Raw genomic sequence first — 20,810 nt, 5'->3', positions numbered from 1 at the left:
TGGGCCTTTTTATTGATTTTTAAATACTTCGAAAGAGTATATAACCTGTGGGACCTGACCTGCTCTTATCAGTAAGGGTTTAAATTAAGCTGCTACAGATAAAGTGAAAAAGCATAATAAGCATAAAAGATCATCTATGACCAACAATAATGTGCATACAAGAAGCGTAGAAGAAAGTGGCAAAGTATTGAGTAATCGTTTGGAATGAAAGCTTTCAAACTATTACATAAGAAAATCATGAAACAGTCCTACAAACTAAAACACACACAGAGAGACTACAATACATGAGCAAATAAGCATATGGAGGAGCTTCTTGTTGCCTATTATCCATTCCATCATGGTGGTTAGAACAACTATGTATCACTAAACTCTATGAATCTCGCATCTTTTTTAACAGAGATAATACACACCAATACTAGTTGAGGCCAAACACGGCAACTTCTTTGGTGTATTTATTCTACATATGGCATGACCTATGCTGATTTTCTCGAGCTTGACTTGACCACTTTACTTTTCCACGCTCCCTGCACAGCCCATTCAAACACACAGATCAGAACCGAGAACCACTCTACTCACCTCTCTGTTAAAGCTAGTCGTAAGTTTTATAGAGAAAGGGTAGGTAGATACATACCAGAGTCTCATTGTCAGAAGCCTCAGCATCAACGGCATCTTCCTCAGCTTCTATCTCCTCTTGTTTCCCCTCAGAATCTGAGTTCTCAACAGCAGTTTCTTTCTCCTCGGAGTCCCCACTCGACTCTGCGTTTGCCTCCTTGAACTCAGCTCCCTCATCATCCTCGCCTTCTTTCCGTGACTTTCCTTCGGATTCTGATTTCTCTTCGTCGGCCTCCCCATCATACTTCGGGCCCTCTCCCATCTGCTCTGTCGATGATTCCATTTTTTCTTCACTTGTTATTTCAGCAACTTCACCGACTGCATTATTTCAAAATATAGTAACTTAGAAACAGAAAGACATTACATTGTGTAATAAGGTTATCAAACACTTTTTATGGAAGTACATGAGTTGAAAGGATTTAAGTGGGGAGAAGCTAACAAACTTTGGCATAGGATTGGAAGAAGTAGTTCAATGGAGCTTACCTCCAGAAGATCGGTTTTTCTTGGTTCTGAGCTTTGGTTTCTCATCTTCTAAAGATAGACTACTAGTTGTGCCTTCCGGGTCCTTACGTTTAATGTTTTTCTTCGGAGTTCTTTTTCCTTTTGGCCTAGATAAGACAACAGTGCGGAAAAAACAAAAAGGTTAAACACGAATGCAGAAGATACGTATATGTGTAAACAAAAAGCGAACGAATGATTAGACTTCTAATGGCACAATTTCACTTACGTAGTAGGAATCAGGTCTTCATCCCTCTGTAAGCCAGATCTATTCTTACGCTTACTCTCCGAAGATCTAAGAGAAAGCAATGGAAGAAGAGAACAAGATTGATACGTCATAGAATACTAAAGAACACAACGAGACCGGATTACAGAGAGATACATTGGCTTAAGTTGCAGAGTGTAAGTCTTACCCTTTCTTATTAGAACTTCGCTTTGATGCACTGGACTTCTGCAGAAGGTGAAATAGTGAGAGGATATTTATTAAGCTAACAGGAACGGCAGATGTATAGAAATAGTAAAGATCGATTGACAAAAAAACAACAGAACCCAAAACGCAGAAAATCTCAGAACCTTAGCGGGCTTCGTCTCTATGAGCTCCCACTGTTCTTTATCTAGGCGAAGTACTTCGACATCTCCATCCTCATAAAGTATCTGCATATCACAAGGACAGAGTTCAGAGTTGGATGGACCAACTAACCCAAGAAAAAAGACAAAAATCAAAGTGCTAAAGCCTTACCACATGTTTCTTTTTCGTGGAATCATATGATTTCACTGTGCCTTCATAAAACCTGTTGATTACACCAAGATGCAACTTCTGGTAAGACTCAGGAATATAATACCACACTTTGCTGGAAATGAATTATTGCATCAACTAAGTTTAGAGTTACAAAATGTGATTAAGATTGTGGAACTAAACTAATTGTTTCAGAGTGTGCATTTACATGGGCGTCTGAGTAATATGTGACAACAACTCGTGTACCATTTTAAGGACTTCAAAGAAAACAAATAAACTCCCAGGAAATATAACAATGAGATCACGTTTTCACTATCAATCCAAGGAAAAGTACTAAGAAAATGCTTACCGTTTGTCCATAGGCCACCAAACATCTATTCTGCAACCGATGAGTTCATCAGTAACCATTTTCTTTTCTGCTGTGGAGCACTGCACGAGAAATCAGGCCAGGCTATAAATATTTGTTATCACTTCAATTTTTATAAAGTGACACTAATAAACATCAATGGAAGGTAAACCTCCGCACCTTAGTCGGTCCTGCGATGCTCTTTCTTTTCCGCTTCATTGATCCAGAAGCAGACTTCAATTTGTCACCATTTTCTGCTGACTTACTCTGCTTTCATTTAAAAAAAAAAATTCAATCAAAAAACTGAATTAGATTACAGATAAATAAGCGGTTTGAAACTATTGGTGATCTTTACCCTCTCACTGCAGTTGCCATCTTCGCTTTGATTTTCCGGGTCAGATTCTGAGTTCTTTAATTTTGCTGAGAAGCTTTTCTTTCTCTTTCGGGAAGATCTGCTTTTTCCCCTGTCCGAGTCCGAGGAGACATTTGCGTCCATATCTCTCTCTTCAAGCAACTCTTCTTTAGAAGCTTTCAGTGGACCACCACTTGAGAACTTGAAAGGACTATGTCCCGAAGATGATCTCCGGCGTTTAGGGACTGAAACTACTGACGTGGCATTACCAGCACTCCTTTTGTTAGCCTTCTGATCACTATGAGATGTGTCCGCTCTCTCGACAGGGGAATGTGTATGTCCATTACTGGATTCAAATTTATCCAGCTTTAAGTGATCCAGATTTATCTCCCTCACCATTTTCAAAACATCGACATCCTCCTTTTTACCATTCTCATCATCCTCAGCCGGAACAGATTTGTTCTTTTTTCCCTTTCTGCTCTGAGCTCTCAAACGCTCTACAATTTTACCCAGAGGAAGTTCATTCCCATCACTATCTTCATTATCCATAACCTCAATCTCTGTCGTTTGGGGTATCTCCTGAAACAAGGACAGATATAAATCAATACAAAAATCACAAGACACTGCACTGCAACTCAGATTTTAAGATTGAATAACATACAGATAAATCAGCATGACTCTCCAACATAAGAGAACTGAAGTGTGCCAAGACAGTTTCATCAGCTAGGCACAATTGCTCTTCACCAACCTGTTTGAAACAAAATGCAATGGGTTAGCAAACATAAACCAGTACAAAGTATGAGGTTAAACAGAGTAAATATTTAAGAAAAGACACTAGACAGTTCAGATCGCCACAGATCACTTGAAGCAAGCTCATCATGAAGTTAAAAATCTGAAGCAGGGACAAGTTCTCGGTTGTTACCTGAGACTTGTCACCTTCATTTTTTTCAGAAGGTTTATACAGCGTTGGAGGCAGTGATACTGGCGTGAATTCCCCTTGTAGATCGAGCTCTTTCTGAGTTAAGTGCTTAATTATTGAAAGCCCAAGCTCGCAGATCGCATGTGAGTTCTGTTTATACAAATTATGAGAATGTCAGGTCCATGGCACCATGACAGGGGCAAGTTATTAAAAATAGTCATGACATTGCTGTTTTTCAAACAGAACAAGCTCAAGGAAATGTTTTACTAACCTTTGACTTTGTTGCATCAGTGACATCTTCTGACTGTTTTATACTGCGGAAGATAGAGATAATGGTGGGAACGCACTCATGTTCCTTGTCACCATCTTCAGCCTTCCCATCTTCCTCTTTATGGAGTAACATTGAAATGATCAAGTGTAATTGTCTGAAACATACGATCAGAAATAAAAGTATAAAATATTAACCAAAAAGATCTCTAATGTCACAGTAATAGGCAAATCAAAAATATTTTTACCGATATATCATTTCATATTCCTCCACATCCTTGCATTTCTCGACGTCAGGACAAGAAAGATGTGCAAGTGCGTGAACTAGATAAGGAAGGATATGCTGAGGGTAGGGAGAAACTGAATTTGCATCAGTCTGCGCAGAGACTTTCCTCACTTTTGTTTGGTAAGAATGTTGAATTATATCAGCTAGGTTCTGTTTTTCCTGTTATGCCAATCCAGACGCATAGTTTAGTTAGTTAGATTAACAACATTCTCAATTCATAAACATCGTATATGTGTGTTTTAAGTAGAGGGAGATAGCATACCTCCTCTGATACAAGAACATTTGATCCAGTGATATCAAATAAGAATGAACATGCATACTTTGTCTCCAAAACCCGATCCTTTATATACTGGTGAACTTTCCCTAGAAATATTTTCTTAGCCATAGGAAATGATATCTACATGAAAGGTTAACATTTGTTAAAACAGAACCTAGATCAGATGTAGGATTGGCTTGAAAGGTGCAAATCGAAAAACCAAACTGAAGGAAGGTACCTCAGGGGTCTTTAGTGTTAAGTGGAAGATATCAACCGGGATTTTATCGTCCCAGTGCCTAGAAAGGCGAAGGACTGCCTTTGCAGTAGCAAGTTTCAAATGGGCCTTGTCAACAGAACTGTAAAGATGTTGAGCATGAGTGTCATAAATTTTTTTTACAGAAAATAACATCTTAGAATGCTCAGCACTAATGTTTACTAACCTTGATTCTATATCTGCAGATACTTCCCCAAAGGAAAGAATGTTTTTTAGTAATTCAAGAAGGTCATCAACACCGGTACGTAGATGAGCATCCTTGAAAGGTAAGTAACTCTTAACCAACGTCTTGATCGCATAAATCTATTTAACAAAATTAAAAAAAAATTAAATTAAATGGACAAGAGAGAAATAACTTTATCAACTTTGATACAAGGTCTTTTGTTACTATAACTTAAAAATCCGTTATAAAAAACTTTTGTCAGATACCAACCTTAAGTTGACACATCTCACTTTTGTCATCCCAGGATAACTTATCTTCGTCTGCATCTACCTGCAAAGAGGTTTAAGCGTCTTCCAATAAGAAAACTGGAAAGACAGATATTGAGGTTTTGCAGAAAACAAAACATCAGTAATACATACACTTTCGCTTTTGAGGATCTTGTCTCTAATAAACTCAACGACTTCGGTTTCTCTAGTCTCAAAGACCGGCATCGCAATCTGAGCTATGCATCCAAGACTCTGAAGAACGGCTGGCTGATGTCTCTTGTCATCTAGCATGTCCACGAGACTCTGCAAATTTACAAATTACAATTCCATATACTACACATAAACTATATCTTAGCGATAATTTTATGCAAAATATCAATGAGAAAACAGAACTGCCACCTTGTATAGAACAGACAGCGACTTCAAGCCATCATCCTTTGTAATTGATGCTAGTGCATGCACAGCATACTTAGCCTGCTTCCGATTACCTTCTACACACATCCTCTCGAGTAACAGGTCCACAGAACTTTAATGGACAATAAGAGAAACATTATCAATTAGAAACAGTAGGAACCTAACAAATGACGTGAACTCCATGCGGGAGATATCCATATATCGAAAGAGTTCAGACTTTCACCTCGCTGAAACAATGAGATTCTCCCGAATAGTACCACCTGCCTTTGCCAGAATTTTTAGAGTACCTTCCTTTATAATTTCATCATCATCTTTAAGGAAACCTATCAGTTCTTCTTCAGCCCCGTCAAACAGTGATGGGCAGAAACTTGCGAGAAGCTAAAATCAATGCACAAGCATCAATTTGGTGTATTTGGTTATAAGTAAAAAGGGAAAAAGAAAATATTAAAGATATGCCAGGCAAGTGATTACCCCTAAGAAGTCCATACAAGATTGAATTCCTGAACTAGTTTTAGAAGCTTTTCTCACAGAGACTTCGGCTAATATCTCTTTCACATATTCTTTGCTGAATAGCAGATAAGAACATTTTATGGAGAGAGTGCCGAGAAATTCATAGAGAGAATGCTTTTCAGAAAGTATTTTTAGCATATCATCCTGCACACAAATTAAAACCACAACCAAGTTGTAAGGTTAGCGAAAAATTATTTTTTGTTTACTTACAAACTTGTTCTCACCCGAATCTTGGACGCTTGCATTATGCTAGTGTTGGGATCAACCAGATTATTCAAAATCTTCCAGATATTAGCATCTTTCAGTTGATCAAGAATCAAAAAGTTCTGCTCGGTCTTTGCGGGATCAGAAAATGCACGTGACATAACTCTGAATCCAAATAGGATCTTTTTCTGCATCTCAGGAGAGTCAGCACTCTGCATTGAACATAAAAATAAGCAAAAAAATCCAACCGAAAGTCAAGGGAAAGAAAGTCTTCAACTAGTTTTTTCGAACCTGTTGCTTGAATGACAAATATTTTTGCATTTCTTGTTGTACCCTAACAATCAAGAAGAAAAAAAAGATCAATCTACAATACCAAAAAGGAAAGGACGGGATGATAAAGATCATGCAAAAGTATTAGGTGCTACGAAAAAAATCATCAAATACACACCTTTGTCTCTGCTCCAGTATTTTCTCAAAAGCTTTTGTCTCCGCACTTTCAAACCCGGAAAAGATTTCTATCCAATGCTTAACTTTATCTCTAACAGAGAAATCACTTGGAAACAATGAACTGCATAGAATATGTTCAATCGTATCTGATCTGCAAAACAAATAACATATATACAAAGATGTGAACAACGTAAATATATAAGAAGAAAAGGCGGCCGAATTACAAAAGAGGTAAAGATTAATGTCCTACCTGAAATCTTTGTCATAAAGACATCTCAAAATTTTGCCAGGAATCCAATCAAAGTCGCCAGTGCCTGCTTTCCCTTCAGTACACCGTAGGCAATATACCCGGAACAATTCAGTCAACCTTTCCATTGTGTATGTTTTTACGAGCATCTGATAGGAAAAGAAAAATGAGTTCCACAATGAGTTCCAATGACTTTATGTTAGCATGTAACTATCTGACACACCAAGACTGGATACATAGAACTTACAGCTTTGTCTCGAAGCCGTTCAGCGACTAGCTTTATAGTGTCAATTGGAATCGACGTCAGGTAACTCACTGCCACATCACAGATAACAGAAACAACTTGTTTGCGGATATTCTCATCATAATCCAGGAGCCGGTCACGAAGAGCAGCTACAAAAGGATTAACAGTATAAGATTAGTCAGTTCTAATGTATATCAATGACATGATAAATAAAGGCTTACATATAATTTGAGAAGCCTCAGCTCTTGAAGGATCAGAGAGCAAGCAATTCTTAATATGGTCAAGGATGACCATTCTAACTTCAACTACTCTATCCGTCAGCCTTTTCAGAAACTCCAAAAAGATTGAACTGAACTCTTCGGAGATGACACGTCCAGGCAAGGAAAACAACTCTCCAACCAATCCAACCGCTTTCAAGCGAGTTTCCAAGTTGTCAGCCTGTATATGTTAATAGTACGCATTATGTATTCTTCAATTCCATATATTAGAAAAGATGAATCGGAACAGCAAAAAGATAAAATATTCAAACGTAATAGACAATAACAAAAATACTGATGCATGGTTCAAGTCATGATGGTGTTTGACATCCAGAATAGAGGCAAAAGACCAGAATAACAACGTACCAAAAGCTCTCCAGTGAGATATGGTGCAATTCCAGATAGGGTCTGCGGAGCACAGCGGTACAAATCATAGATAACCTCATGGTAGTCAATTTGACTGCTGGAAAATCGGCTATCTCCGGAAACTGAAGAGATAAGGAACTGCTTTATGTCAGATTCAACTTTTGGCGCACACTGCTCTATGACTTTCATAGCAAGTCTTCTCGCAGCATCTCTAACGTCCTGCCATCATAAATCCAGATAATGAGCGGCCTGTTAAACAATACAGCAGAAAATCCTAAACTATAATAATAACATCCAACGTCAGAAATGCTCACACTTCTATTTCTGCCAAATTTAGAGAGTAGGATTAGTAACAGCTTCTCCTGTATATCTTCACTCTCTTCCAAGAGAACAATCATTATACTTTGCATTGATGAGAGAACAACCTCCGGGTGGTCATCTCTGCATATACAGGTATAAAACAATCGTTCAGTACGACGCCCCACAGAAAAACAAAACAAAAACAAAAAGCAACCAAAACTTGTATTAAGCTAGATTAAAAGTGAAACCCACCTAGCAACATCAAGAAATGTAGTAAAGACTTCTTTCACCAGATCATCGCACTCCAGATCCAACATCACTACACATGACCTGTACTTTGCAACCGTTTCTAAAATGACAACCCTCCTTCCAAATGATGGTCCACCGACATCATCCAACCCAGAAAAGGCACTCACAATCAGTTGAAAAATATCCTGAAACAAGATTTAAGAAACAGAGCAATCAGCAGTTGGATATGTATGGGAACACGGTTACAGAGGAAAATTCAGGAAAACCAACCCTCATAATATCATCACTGTAAGGTGCTTCAGGTGCTGTGATACGAGTTATCTCAGAAACACAGCTTGCAACAAGAAGCTTGACATCCTTGTCTTGATGCTTGAGAATTTCAGGTTTAATAACTGCATCAAGAAAAGGCTGGATGGACTTCAGTACTGCTGCTGGTGGAGACTGCTCCAACTCAGATAGATGAACAGCAGCTTCCTGCATGTAGCAACACACCAAGTTAACGACACTGGGAGTTTATATGTTTAAGGCTTCTTCAAGTGAGCATTACCATTTAGTCACATCATCGGATGAAAAAAATAGGATTACTTTTAAAGGAGAGAAGTATCTTAGAAAAGTAACCCAACCAACCAAAAGCAAAATCACATTTCCACAAAGTGATTGATAAACAAACATCTTAGTCAAATGGAAGCACTAGTCTCTTGCATCTATCAATTGAAGATAACACTATTCAGTTCCAGCATAGCAAGAACTCAAGGGAACCCTAAATACTTGACATTCTAACATGAGCATAAGCTAATTATATACACACACACACACACACACACCTTGAAAAATTGCAAACCTAGTAAGAAGAAAGCCGAACAATTCAATATCAAGACAAGTCTAAGTGGTCATTCACATGCATCTTCCATTCAGAAAGGAGCAAGACCCAAGTTTCAAATCTGACCTAATTTTTGCAAAAACAATTTATATGAAGGGCACGCAAAATACAGATTTGTTCATGAGAAACCCTAACGCAGCTCCAAAGAACAAACACTAGCTCTATTAACGAACATTACCAAGACAGGATAACCTACAAAGCTGGAACATTCATTCCCTCCAAACTAAAAATCGAAACTTTGTTTAAACGAAGTTCACCACAGGATACAATTCATGAGAATTAGAGAGGAAGAATCACCTTAAAGAGTTTGAGCAATGAATCTTTAGACGAAGGAGGTGGGCCAAGCTTCGATCCGAGATCCTTCAGCAGCTCCTCGGGCTTTTGAGCCATCACGAGTGAAAACTAAGAACTCTTTAACCTACGATGTGCTCTTCTCTCAGACTCAGAGCACTGTAAACGAAGATGGAGAAGACGAAAAAAAGGGTTTTCTTTCTTCTTCTTGTTGGTTTCTATTTGGTGTTCAGAGGAGTCACTCTTTCGAACACATCCGATCTGAGCGCTCTCTCCAAACAAAGGAAAAAACAACAGGCCGATTTGCTGACTTACGGGTTTGTGTCTCTCATCGCTTCTGCATTTTCCTCGTTTTTATAATTATGCCCTTCATTTTCTCTTCTATTTGCTCTTTAACCCATATAAAGCCCTTATTAATCGGCCCAATAGCGAAAGCCTTACTGAAAACGACGTCATTTGTGAGAGCCATACCGTTTCCTTCTTTAATCCTAGCTCTCCTGGTTTTACAGTTGTACCCTCTATTTACTCTTCTAATTGCTATTTGCCCCATCCAAAGTCATTCATTAATAGGCCTTAATAACTGGGCCGTTAAGGGTCCAGTAGTGTGAGATTTGAAAAGTCTTTCCTAATAAACGACGTCGTTTCGACTGTTTTCCCCGAACCTTTGCTCTCTTGCGTTTCGCGGCAATGGCGGCGGCGACGGAAAATGACGACAACGGCGTCGACAACCACCTTAAACCGGCTCCGGTCAATCTCTCCCCTCCGGCGGAGCAGAAACCACTGTCTAAGAACGCGCATAAGAAGCAACTGAAGCAGCAAAGATACGAAGCGAAGAAAGCTGAGAAGAAGGCGCAGGAGAAGGAGCACAAGAGGAAGGAAGGCGAGAGAAAGCACAAGGAGTGGGAGGAAACTCTATCGAACGCCACGGAGGAAGAGAGGCTGAAGCTGATCGAGTCGAGGAAGAGTCTCCGTAAGGAGAGGATGGATAAGAGGTCGGAGGAGAAAGAGAAGAAGATGGAACGGCTCACTCGAGCCAAAGAGATAGGTCAAAACGTCGTCGTAGATGTAGATTTCGCCCATCTCATGTCCGAGTCAGAGATCTCCAGCCTCGTTCAGCAGGTTAAAAAACTCGTGTCTTTCAACAAAGCTTCAAACTTTAACCCTGTTGATCGTTTGTTGCTTTGATGTTCAGATAATGTATTGCTATGCGGTGAATGGGAGAAGCACGTCCCCTTGTCATCTATGGCTAACGGGAATCAAAGGGGAGATGAGTAGGCAGCTTGATAAGCTTCCAGGTTTTGAGAAATGGTTTATAGAGAAGGAGAGTCGGTGTTACATTGAGGCTATGGCTGATCGGAAAGAGAGTTTGGTGTACCTTACGGCTGACTCTGAGACTGTTTTGGATGAGCTTGACCCCAAGAGTATCTACATAATTGGTGGCTTAGTGGATCGAAACCGGTTCAAAGGGATCACCATGAATAAGGCACAAGAACAAGGCATTAAAACAGCTAAGCTTCCTATAGGGGAGTACATGAAAATGTCTAGCTCTCAGGTAATGTACCCATACGTTTTGTAATCTTCAGTCTACTATAATTGCCTCATTGCCACAAAATGTTCCTCTCTTTTCAATACATTGATCTCCAATACATTTGCTGTGTTGTTGCCTATACTTTCTTAAGCAAGACCATGACGTGAGTTTGGTTATTATTGAATTAGGTTCTCACTGTGAACCAAGTTGTGGAGATACTCGTGAAGTTTCTAGAGACGAGGGACTGGAAAACATCCTTCTTTACTGTGATTCCTCAGAGAAAACGAACTGGAGTTGATCCTATAAGCTGTTCTGAAGAGCATCAAGAGAAAGAGGGTGATGAGGACGAGAAACATGATCTTCTGGAGAGGAAAAAGTTATGCGTTGAAGTTCCTCTGGAAAGTGGTAGTTAGATGAAGATTATGCATTTGATATTTGTTTCTATTTCCTGTTGAACACTTTATATGTTGAGTCAAGACTCTACAAAATTTTCACACTCGATTTCTTTATGTTGTGACAAGTTTCACACGCACACTGTTTGGAAACCTAATTCTTTATTGACACACTTTTCCACAAGATGGATCAGATGAAAACACCAGGTTCATTCAAGGTGAACATAAACAGAGACAAAGCATCATTGTTTTTGCTTATAACTTAAATTCAGAAACTGCTTCATTTAAGGGGTTAGATACCAAAACAGCTGTCAACTTTCATTAGCCATTGCTCTCAGTACTTATGTTGCTGAGTTGGAAACAGTTCAACTCTGGAACCATTAGCTGCTGATGATGGACCACCCATTTTGGAATCAGGTTCATTACCACTGTAAGCATACCCGTTCTGATGACGATACTGGTACGGCGCCATGTGCATCCCTGGCACAACACCGTAGGCTCCATACTCTCCCATGGTACCATTAGGCCTCTTGACCACCATGCCACTGGTCATGCCAACGGAACCAGCGTTGTAGCCAACTCCTCTGTCACCCTCCAACTCTCTGTAGCGGTGGAGGTACAACGTGAGAGGTTCTATGTAATCATCAAAACCGAGCTTGCTCATGGCCCACAAGACATCCTCGGCAGTGATGGTCTTGCGCTGCTCCCTCTGGCAGCGCTCATTGGCCTCCCCTGTTATGAAGCTGATGTACTCCGAGACACACTCTTGGATCGTCTCCTTGGAGTCGTCTGAGATCTTGGCGTGAGCAGGTAAGATCCTCCGCATGATCCGTATCACGTTGGCAATAGGCATGAACCTGTCTTGCTCCCTCACCGTGCACTCCTCTTCACCTCCATTAGCGGTTTTGTTAGTCTGGTTGGGCTCTGCTAGCTGCATGCTCCCCTCCGCCATCAAAAACCTCGCTGGTATTACAAAACAAGTAGATGTTTTAGTTACAAAAAGTTTGAGCTTCTATGACGTCTGCATGCGCCATTTGCACACATTAGAAACATGACAATGCAAAGAAGTGCAGAGAAGAGCAACATCAGAGAATGTTTTGAGGCATGCAAATGAAAATGGCACTACCTGGTTCAGAAGGATTGGTGGTGTTGAGGGAGAACTTGCGGTAGCCATGGAAGCCTCCACGTTCCATATCCTTCTTCAATGTCACGACTTTGAGGTTTGTGGCATGCATATAAAAAAAACAATGCTCCAAATATAGAATCATTTGAAGCAAAGAAGAAGATGATAAAGAGAAAAGAATACTAAGAACTTGGCAAGTGTCAGCGTTTGTAATTGCAGAACCTCACAACCTCCAAAACGTGTCAGCCAAAGTCGATGTAACCGAGGATCCTCTTCTCGTCTCCCATAGCCGTTACAAGATCCCAATCACCAACAACGTTTTTTTGTCTTTATTTCGAACCTTCTAAAACTCAACATCATACAAATACAAAGTCGTAGGTTTGGTTTATTTAACTACACCAAAAATCAAATTTAAACCCTGACAAGAAAAAAAACGTAATCTTAATCTTACACTCGAACCCCCCTCACTCACTCTTCCTTGTCTACTACTGAGTTGGTCTTGTAAAGCTTCCCTAGTTTCTCAAAGTAAGAGCGAGTCTTGCTGTGCTCAGGTTGCGTCTTCTTACCTTCCACAACTCTCTTGTAGTACTTGTTCATGTTCTCCCACTTCTCCTTACATTTCTTAGCAGATCTCTCATACCCTCTTTCCTTCATTTTCGCTGATACGTCATCCCATATCGCAACCCTGTGGAACCCTGTCTTCTCTTCCACTTGGCTTCTGCTATCTATCAACGCCTGCACTTCCTCATGCGGCCACCTTCTTCCGCTTGGAAACACAAACTTCACATCATCTCCTTGTCTCTGATGAGCCGATTCGCATTGTTTGGGAAGGGGAATAGTGAGGTTTGGCATCTCGATATCTTCTTCTTCACCGATAACACTTTTGATGAAGGAGATGATAGACGAGCTGCGTGACATCTCTCGCATCCGTGCCTCTACGTTCTGTTTCATCCTCTCTATATCTTGTTGCCTCCAAGCTTCCTCGCTGCGTATTCTCTCGTGCTCCATCTTCTCCATCACTTTGATCAGTTGGTTATGCATCTTCTCTTGCCGCTTCATCATACTCCCAACCAGCTTCTCCACGAAATGCTCCATCTTTTCCCTCGTTTTCCGCTTTCTTTTAGCCTTGCGTCCGCCCTGGGAAGAGTCGCTATCGCTATCAGCAGACGAGCTGCCAAACCAAGAAAAACGTTCCTTCAATAACAGTGCTTGCCAAAACTCAAACAAGACTCATTATCTACAAAAATAATAATCCCCTTACAAACTCAGCATCTAAACAAAACTTTGATGCACATTTGAACATACTCTCCACAGAATCAAACAACACCATGTAGAGCGTAGACTAATACTGCTTACAAATGGTATAAACAACACTCAAACCCGAATAAACATTCACTGTAATAAGTTTTAGTGACAGCCACAACAATATGTTAGCTATCTGATTGAAAGTTGAATGCTTTCTAGGTGAGATGTATTAACCAATCTAAAATTAAATGATCCCACACGCCAAAGTGAATGTGTTTAGTTCAACATTCTACCAAACAAAGCTTCTCTAATAACCGTAAAAAGTAAATCACTTTCCACGGTAAAAGATCTAAACTTCAAGTGTGACCGACCAAAACGAACATGCAAAAAGAATTTACCTCAGAGACACACCATCACGTCTAGAGACTCGACCTCGAACCTCCATTTCAACCTCATCCTTCGAAAACCCACGAGTCAATTGACCGCTCTCCTCCACATCAGCAATCTTCGAACCCAAAGGAGCCTCAAAACAGCCGCCGTCTCCGAGAAACCCCATCTCCGGCGGCAGCCTGTCTAGACTTCCGGCGAGGATATCAAGAGGATGTTGTCGATCCTCAGAAGGAGGCTTGACGACGCACCTGATGGGTTTCAGTTTCTGAGGAGGCGGCGCCAAGTCTGCGAGCGTGGCCAAAGCGTCGTCGTTTCCCTGAGTCCTCAGTGAACGGCTTCCGTACATCCACTCGGAGCTACCGAACGGGTCGACATCCTCGGCGAAGTCATCGGCGGGTCGTTTCCGACAGTTGCCGGCGAGAAGTTCCATAAGGAAAGGTAAAAATGGGGGGCGTGAAAGATGCAGACCGAACAGAGTAACAGCAGTACAAAGGGTAAAAAATAACTCTGGTTGCGAGTTTGTATTTTACATTTATGCCCTCGAACGAGCAAGATAACCTCTCCATCGTGTCCTTACTTCAGTTCAGTCGTTTTCTTACCCGGTCCTACGACCCGGCTAAACCCGGATATACGCTAGTAGTATATGTAATTTGCATGTAGTTTCGTGTCGAGGCAGAACACTTTTGGCGTGTGGCTCAGCGCAGGCCACGGAGATGCACACTTTATTTTCTTTCCTCTGGCCTCTGGGCCATGAAATTAATTAGCCTTAGTTAGAAAAAGATGATTACAGTTATATCCGAAATGGACTGCATGAATTTGCTGAAATTAATCAAGGTTCCAATAGATTGGCCCGTCTTCTGTGTGGATTTAGATTTCTTAGTTTTTTTATATAGATTTGTAAAATTTAAGTTCAGTTTAATCCAATTTAGGGTCGATCATGAAATTAGAAGGTTGAAATATTGCAAAAAAAAATATAGCAAAAAAATAATAATTTAAACAATCTTTTTACAATTTGTAGACCAAAAATTTAGGGACCAGAAAATGTTAAATTGGCTAGTGTTTAGGTCTGGTCCAGATCCATGTAGTCTAAATGAGTGTATTAATTCCTTAGTTAAAACTTTTCCATTATAATTTATAAGTCATGTTAATAGTAACGACCTCTCGGATAATTATTCTATCAATCTAGTAGTATAACTTAATATATGATGCTAGTTGAAAAAAAATCCATATGGCATACAGTTGTGAGAAATCAAGAGTAAAATTGTGTGTATCCTTTTTTCTGTTAACCGTGTCAAACAATCCAAAAACTAATCAGCATATTATCTTTCGAACTTAAACCTTAAACATCAGATTACGCCTGAGCGTTCGGGTCGGATCGGGTTTTTCGGATTTCGGTTCTCTTTTATAACACTTTATAGGTCCCATTCTAGTAAATTTGCAAGTATGGGCCGAGTCGGATATAACACATCGGGTTCGGATCGGTTTTGTATCACATCATAGAACCCATAAAGTAATCATATATCATTCGGATTCGGGTTATATCGGATCGGTTCGGATATACCCAAAATAAAATCTAAAATTTAAAAGTAAAACATAAGAAACATATATTTATTTATATATAATTAAGTATTTAAGGTAGTTATTTAAATTTTAAATACTTATTGTTAGATAACATATCAAAATAAATATGAAATTGAATATTTGAAGTATATATTCATGTTTCATATAATTGTATTGTATATTATTTTGGACATTCGGATCGGTTTCTTCGGATATTTTTCAGATTTTTCGGATTTTTCGGTTTTTCGGGTTACCCGTTTGGGTTCGGTTAATAACACTTCGGTTTCGGATATGTTTTGTACCACCTTACAAGACCCATTCGGATATTTTTTACATTTCAGACCGGATACGGATCGGGTTTTTCGGTTCGGGTTCGGTTCGGATTTCGGATTACGGATATTATGCTCAGGCCTACATCACATTAACGGTTTGAAACTCTGATGTTTAGGTTTTTTATTTGAAAAGAAAAGCATTATTTTAAAAGCATATAAACAGAGTATGAAAACAGGTTTGACGTGGTACCTTTTGGCTGCTTTCATACTCTAGGGGGAAAAGCGAAATTGCATTACTTTCAAACAGGTTCTACACGTTCAACCCTTTGTGACCAGCTGAATTTTCATGTCTTTGTGTCTCCATTAAATTTTTGATTTTAATCATAGATAGTATTATAAAAATCAGATTCGAGGCAGAAAGTTCGTTATTTAAAAAAAAAACTGATTTCATACGCTAAGGAGAACAGGAAGTGCCATTACTTTCCAAACAGGATTTCTATATCTAATCCTTCAATCTAGCAGATTAGGTTCGATCTTTCAGTTATTTCCCAGTCTTGTGTCATTGAGTTTGAACTTGTGTTATTTTTATGAGTAGCCATTTAGCAAAAAAAAGCTACGGTTTTATCAAATTGTTGATGAAGCCAACTAATGGGAGTCTGCGTTTCACAGTTGTTCCACGACGAGGAACATATAAATGTCTACTTGTTCTTCTTCCTCCACGAACCAGATGGCCGCCGAGGAGGCAAACGGCAGCGTTACAATGCTTCCGGGTGTTGAAGACAAGTACGGTGGCGTGGTGACGGAGATAAGTCATCCCATGGATCCTTCCGCCTTCTCTGCACTTCTCCGAACCTCTCTCTCTAACTGGACTCTTCAGGTGCTCTCTCTTCTTCTTTTCACCTCTTGTTAGATTTGCTCTGATGGTGATGGATAGAATGATCAAGAAATTTTCTATAACCGGCGGTTTCCATTTCCTGGTAGTTAAGATTAGGTGGTGATAATTAGATGGAAATGATGTTTGTGTGTACGGAATATGAGATTGATACCCCAATTTATTGCATAGAATCATTGCAAAAGTTGGGGGTGATAAAGTGTGGATGTCATTCTCTTCTTGAAAATGATTGTATTCTAATGCGGGCCAGAGAGACACTTTGTTACTTTTGCTGCGAAGTAAGTGTATTCTCTTTTCTAATAAAGACAATGTGGAAAATGTATTAAACCCTTGCTCTCTCCACTTATCTAGTGCGGATCAGATTCGGGTATCATGTTCTTCGGTTCTAAAGATTTTGGTCTAATTTCGGTTCAAATTCGAGTTGGCTTGAATAACCAAATTTTTGTTTGTTATAATGTGGTTCCAGACGGATCGGTTTTTTATATATGAACCTATCAGAAAGTAATAAAAACATCTGAACTGTGTCGAAATTATATATATCATATATCAATAGGAACGTGACCAATTAATAAAATGTTATGTCCAATTATTTACTTTTATATAACCGAATAAGTGAATATAACTGAATCTAAAGTTAATTATAAGTGACGGTAGTTACATAATTTTTCTACAGGAAACAGTTGCATTTTATTTGTAACTGGCGAGACCCACTTCATTTTTTCTTACTAATAATCAAAATATCAATTATATTTTTTGTAACCGGCGCTCTAATACTTAATTTTGGATTGATTAACGTAAAGGGGAATGAGATAAGCATCAATAATATTAATATTTGTAACTGACAGGACCGATTTAACTCTAAGTATAAAATTTAATTATTATATTATAAAAAATTTATATTTGTTAATAAATACAAAATAAATAGTAATTTAACTTTTTATTTTTACCTCTCTAATATTACAAAAGATAATATATATTATTTTTTGCCGACTATTAAAGTATAATATTTAATTACAATAAATTTTGATATATTTTTCAAAAAATCATTCTCAAACTACAACAATATAACTTATATTTCAGTCTAAGAAAATAAAATTTATTCAACTAGACATTAACTAATTTACATTTTGAATATTTTACACAGATATTAAATTTATTAATTAACAAAGCACATGTTAAAATAGAGTTTGACAAGGCTTAAGTGACCTTTTAATAGAAATATATATTCATAAAAACTCATTTAGTTTAACGGGTTTTAAATAGTTGATTCGATTAAAAATATTTATTAAATGTGATTTTACTTAAAATTAGTAAAAATCATATTAATCTATTTACATATAATACATATTAAACAGAATATATTAAAAATTAAAATTTTAAAATATTTTCAAAAAACATTTTGGTTTTCGGTGCGGGTTGAGTTTGATATTTGTTTTCAGATACCAATACTATTAAATTAGAAACATATCAAGTTGATAATAGTTGAATCCAATTTTAAAAATATAACTGCATCTAAAATATAACTACATTAAATAAAATATAATTGCATAAATATACAACTAAAAAAACACACAATTCCTAAAAAGTCTAACTGCCTTTTGTCATATCTTTTCAGCATCTTTTATTTGCTAATAAATCTAACTGTTTACAACTACATTAAAAAACACACGAGTTCTCAAAAACTCTTACTAATAATAATTAAAAAAAATTAAAACAAATATAATTACAAAAACATAAATATCATTACAAAAAATACAAATATGAAAATTAAATTTATAAAAATAAACTAAAAGAAAAAATAAACCTGGTTTTTCAAGGGCGGGTCAAAATCTAGTTCAAGTTATAAATTGTAATTTTGAGTATTAGATTATTATAAGTAGGAAGTATTATTATAACTGTTATTTTAGGTTGTCTACTTATATTTTAGATAATCCGGTTAGTATGTTCCAATATAAGTATGATAGCTTGTCTACAAACATTTTCGTGTATGCAGGGAAAGAAGGGAGTGTGGATCAAACTGCCGAGGCATCTTATTGGTCTTGCTGAAACTGCTGTTAAGGTGTTGTTAACATGATGCTTAACCTGCAGTCATGTTTATGTAAATCCCCTTTTTGTACATATAACAAAAACTGGTTCTGTTTCATATGAGTAGGAGGGCTTCTGGTTTCATCACGCGGAGAAGGACTACTTGATGCTTGTGTATTGGCTTCCCAAAGAAGACAATACGCTTCCTTTTAATGCATCTCACCGCGTTAGCATCGCTGCCTTTGTCATTAACCACAAGAAAGAGGTAAGTGGTGAGATGATATTTTCAGTGTGTTTTTTTGGGAACATTTACAAGACTGATCACATCTCTGTTTGAATCCAAAGGTGCTAGTGGTTCAAGAGAAGACAGGAAGAACTAAAGGCAAAGGTATATGGAAGTTCCCCACAGGAGTAGTCAATGAGGTGCTGCTTCTTATTAAATCCCATTACATGGTTGGGTTCCTCTCTGATGCTTTGTGTTTGACTCAGGGTGAATACATCCATGATGGCTCCGTCAGAGAGGTGAAAGAAGAGACAGGGGTAAACCTTTTCGTCATGCATTACCTTTACATTTTACATGAGACCAAGAGCTAATTAATCATGGATCATAATGTTTTTAGGTGGATACTGAATTTGTTCAAGTATTGGCGTTCAGGTTCCAACTCCAACCATAATCGTCTGCTTATTTATAACTGACTCTGACTCCTATCTGTTTTAACTACTGGCAGACAGACCCACAAAACATTCTTTGAAAAGTCAAATTTGTTCTTCCTGTGCATGCTAAAGCCCCTTTCTTTTGAGATCAGTGCACAGGAGTCAGAGATAGAGGCAGCTCAGGTTACATATTTCCCCTTTCAATGACTCTCCAGTCTCTACCACCTTAACACTCAAGAAAACTCTTTTTCCTGAAAATGCCTGCAGTGGATGCCATGGGAGGAATACACGAAGCAACCATTCGTACAGAACCATGAGCTACTAAGGTATATGACAGAAATTTGCTCTGCAAAAACCAACGGAGACTACGAAGGCTTCACTTCTATCCCCGTCTCTGAACATGATCAACAAGGCAACTTGTACTTCAACTCCCTCGACCTCCTTCCCCGCCATTAAGCTTCTTTCTCACAACAAGCAAATCAAGTCCTCACAGTTTTAACCAAAACTGGTTTCTTTGCTGTCTCTTTATCTAAGCACATTATGACACTTGAATAATGTTAACTCTCTCACCCAAAACCATCCTAAATAAAAAAATATTTACATCTTATATATTAAAACAGAAGTCACTGTGATTTTTTTTTAAAATGGACATAATGAACTTATTCCTACAAAATCATGTTACATTTAATATATAATCTTATCATTTAAATTTTAGGCCTACCAGAAATTTTTATTAGGCTATCAATAATTGAATTTAAACAATAGATATCCATTGGATTTATAGATAGTATAAATTAAATAGATATAATTTAATGTTGTAATATTATACCTCTATATGCTAAATAGTTAAATATTTGTCAATGTTAACTTTTAAATTTTGGGCTTACCAGAAATTTTTATTGGGCTATCAATAATTAGATTTAAACAATAGATGATCCATTAGATTTATAGATAATATAAATTAAATAGTTATAATTTAATGTTATAATACTATACATCTATGGGCTTTTTGCAGAATTGACCTATAACTTAAAGTCAAACACAAAACTAACCTTTTTTTTTTTAAATTGGTTTTGCCCTATTCACCCCACGAGTTCATATAATTTACGAAAATGCCATCAATTTTTTTTTTCTTTTTTTTTTCAAAAATGACATTTTTACTCTCTCACCCTCATCATCTTCAAGTAATTACAAGATTGCCATTGTCATCAATACCACAACCACCATGAACAACCAATTTGAAGCTCTTAATGCTCCCAAAATCGATTTACCCTTCTTCTTTTTCCATTCTTGTGAACTAAACACAACATATCTCTCACTTTCTCTCCACAATGAGCTAAAAAAA

The 20,810-nt window shown here is 38.0% G+C and overlaps 5 protein-coding genes across 6 annotated transcripts; 2 read left to right on the top strand and 3 right to left on the bottom strand.

The window, feature by feature from the left end:
* Positions 1 to 167: 167 nt before the first annotated feature.
* On the bottom strand, positions 168 to 9,701 carry LOC106305930 (sister chromatid cohesion protein PDS5 homolog B-like). The gene is made up of 33 exons (XM_013742357.1): positions 9,391 to 9,701; positions 8,484 to 8,687; positions 8,217 to 8,398; positions 7,979 to 8,105; positions 7,665 to 7,883; positions 7,263 to 7,479; positions 7,045 to 7,190; positions 6,801 to 6,946; positions 6,552 to 6,701; positions 6,395 to 6,437; positions 6,124 to 6,315; positions 5,861 to 6,043; positions 5,613 to 5,767; positions 5,375 to 5,501; positions 5,129 to 5,278; positions 4,980 to 5,039; positions 4,713 to 4,849; positions 4,511 to 4,628; positions 4,279 to 4,413; positions 3,979 to 4,175; positions 3,735 to 3,888; positions 3,467 to 3,613; positions 3,206 to 3,292; positions 2,548 to 3,123; positions 2,373 to 2,459; positions 2,196 to 2,275; positions 1,850 to 1,901; positions 1,684 to 1,764; positions 1,524 to 1,561; positions 1,340 to 1,405; positions 1,096 to 1,220; positions 632 to 930; positions 168 to 524 (listed from the first exon to the last, which is right to left on the bottom strand). The coding sequence occupies exons 1-33, from the start codon at positions 9,481 to 9,483 to the stop codon at positions 474 to 476; spliced, it is 4,824 nt and encodes a 1,607-aa protein (XP_013597811.1). The 5' UTR covers positions 9,484 to 9,701; the 3' UTR covers positions 168 to 473.
* A 341-nt stretch (positions 9,702 to 10,042) lies between these two features.
* LOC106306629 (tRNA (guanine(9)-N1)-methyltransferase-like) lies at positions 10,043 to 11,459 on the top strand. The gene is made up of 3 exons (XM_013743307.1): positions 10,043 to 10,503; positions 10,577 to 10,936; positions 11,101 to 11,459. The coding sequence occupies exons 1-3, from the start codon at positions 10,072 to 10,074 to the stop codon at positions 11,323 to 11,325; spliced, it is 1,017 nt and encodes a 338-aa protein (XP_013598761.1). The 5' UTR covers positions 10,043 to 10,071; the 3' UTR covers positions 11,326 to 11,459.
* An 84-nt stretch (positions 11,460 to 11,543) lies between these two features.
* On the bottom strand, positions 11,544 to 12,647 carry LOC106306630 (nuclear transcription factor Y subunit B-6-like). Its single transcript, XM_013743308.1, has 2 exons — positions 12,431 to 12,647; positions 11,544 to 12,267 (listed from the first exon to the last, which is right to left on the bottom strand). The coding sequence occupies exons 1-2, from the start codon at positions 12,570 to 12,572 to the stop codon at positions 11,639 to 11,641; spliced, it is 771 nt and encodes a 256-aa protein (XP_013598762.1). The 5' UTR covers positions 12,573 to 12,647; the 3' UTR covers positions 11,544 to 11,638.
* An 86-nt stretch (positions 12,648 to 12,733) lies between these two features.
* On the bottom strand, positions 12,734 to 14,640 carry LOC106306628 (trihelix transcription factor GT-2-like). The gene is made up of 2 exons (XM_013743306.1): positions 14,071 to 14,640; positions 12,734 to 13,598 (listed from the first exon to the last, which is right to left on the bottom strand). Exons 1-2 carry the CDS (start codon positions 14,490 to 14,492, stop codon positions 12,896 to 12,898), a joined length of 1,125 nt encoding a protein of 374 aa, XP_013598760.1. The 5' UTR covers positions 14,493 to 14,640; the 3' UTR covers positions 12,734 to 12,895.
* Positions 14,641 to 16,102: 1,462 nt separating this feature from the next.
* Positions 16,103 to 20,069, top strand: LOC106303839 (nudix hydrolase 2-like). 2 transcript variants are annotated; one of them, XM_013740179.1, is made up of 9 exons: positions 16,103 to 16,201; positions 16,564 to 16,771; positions 18,780 to 18,845; positions 18,939 to 19,076; positions 19,157 to 19,234; positions 19,301 to 19,351; positions 19,432 to 19,466; positions 19,540 to 19,648; positions 19,733 to 20,069. In XM_013740179.1, the coding sequence occupies exons 2-9, from the start codon at positions 16,589 to 16,591 to the stop codon at positions 19,919 to 19,921; spliced, it is 849 nt and encodes a 282-aa protein (XP_013595633.1). In that variant the 5' UTR covers positions 16,103 to 16,201; positions 16,564 to 16,588; the 3' UTR covers positions 19,922 to 20,069. The 2 variants fall into 2 exon arrangements, with proteins under 2 accessions (XP_013595633.1, XP_013595632.1); XM_013740178.1 differs by lacking the exon at positions 16,103 to 16,201 and adding an exon at positions 16,228 to 16,421.
* The last annotated feature ends 741 nt before the right edge of the window (positions 20,070 to 20,810 follow it).

The sequence above is a fragment of the Brassica oleracea genome, chromosome C7 (genome assembly GCF_000695525.1).
Source record: "Brassica oleracea var. oleracea cultivar TO1000 chromosome C7, BOL, whole genome shotgun sequence".
In the NCBI taxonomy this organism is placed as follows: Eukaryota; Viridiplantae; Streptophyta; class Magnoliopsida; order Brassicales; family Brassicaceae; genus Brassica; species Brassica oleracea.
The sequence above is the reverse complement of the archived record's forward strand: the minus strand, read 5'-3'. Positions and strand labels throughout refer to the sequence as shown.

What these genes read in the sequence shown, in the direction of transcription:
- LOC106305930 (XM_013742357.1), bottom strand. Translation starts at nt 9,483, where the DNA reads ATGGCTCAAAAGCCCGAGGAGCTGCTGAAGGATCTCGGATCGAAGCTT. An exon ending in CATTGCTCAAACTCTTTAAG is followed by an intron (nt 8,688 to 9,390) that starts GTGATTCTTCCT and finishes TGCTACATGCAG; the next exon opens with GAAGCTGCTGTTCATCTATC. An exon ending in ACAGTGATGATATTATGAGG is followed by an intron (nt 8,399 to 8,483) that starts GTTGGTTTTCCT and finishes ATCTTGTTTCAG; the next exon opens with GATATTTTTCAACTGATTGT.
- LOC106303839 (XM_013740179.1), top strand. Translation starts at nt 16,589, where the DNA reads ATGTCTACTTGTTCTTCTTCCTCCACGAACCAGATGGCCGCCGAGGAG. An exon ending in AGGTGAAAGAAGAGACAGGG is followed by an intron (nt 19,352 to 19,431) that starts GTAAACCTTTTC and finishes TAATGTTTTTAG; the next exon opens with GTGGATACTGAATTTGTTCA. An exon ending in GTTCAAGTATTGGCGTTCAG is followed by an intron (nt 19,467 to 19,539) that starts GTTCCAACTCCA and finishes AACTACTGGCAG; the next exon opens with ACAGACCCACAAAACATTCT.
- LOC106306629 (XM_013743307.1), top strand. Translation starts at nt 10,072, where the DNA reads ATGGCGGCGGCGACGGAAAATGACGACAACGGCGTCGACAACCACCTT. An exon ending in TCTCCAGCCTCGTTCAGCAG is followed by an intron (nt 10,504 to 10,576) that starts GTTAAAAAACTC and finishes TTTGATGTTCAG; the next exon opens with ATAATGTATTGCTATGCGGT. An exon ending in TGAAAATGTCTAGCTCTCAG is followed by an intron (nt 10,937 to 11,100) that starts GTAATGTACCCA and finishes TTATTGAATTAG; the next exon opens with GTTCTCACTGTGAACCAAGT.
- LOC106306628 (XM_013743306.1), bottom strand. Translation starts at nt 14,492, where the DNA reads ATGGAACTTCTCGCCGGCAACTGTCGGAAACGACCCGCCGATGACTTC. An exon ending in CGTGATGGTGTGTCTCTGAG is followed by an intron (nt 13,599 to 14,070) that starts GTAAATTCTTTT and finishes TTGGTTTGGCAG; the next exon opens with CTCGTCTGCTGATAGCGATA.
- LOC106306630 (XM_013743308.1), bottom strand. Translation starts at nt 12,572, where the DNA reads ATGATTCTATATTTGGAGCATTGTTTTTTTTATATGCATGCCACAAAC. An exon ending in CACCAATCCTTCTGAACCAG is followed by an intron (nt 12,268 to 12,430) that starts GTAGTGCCATTT and finishes TTGTAATACCAG; the next exon opens with CGAGGTTTTTGATGGCGGAG.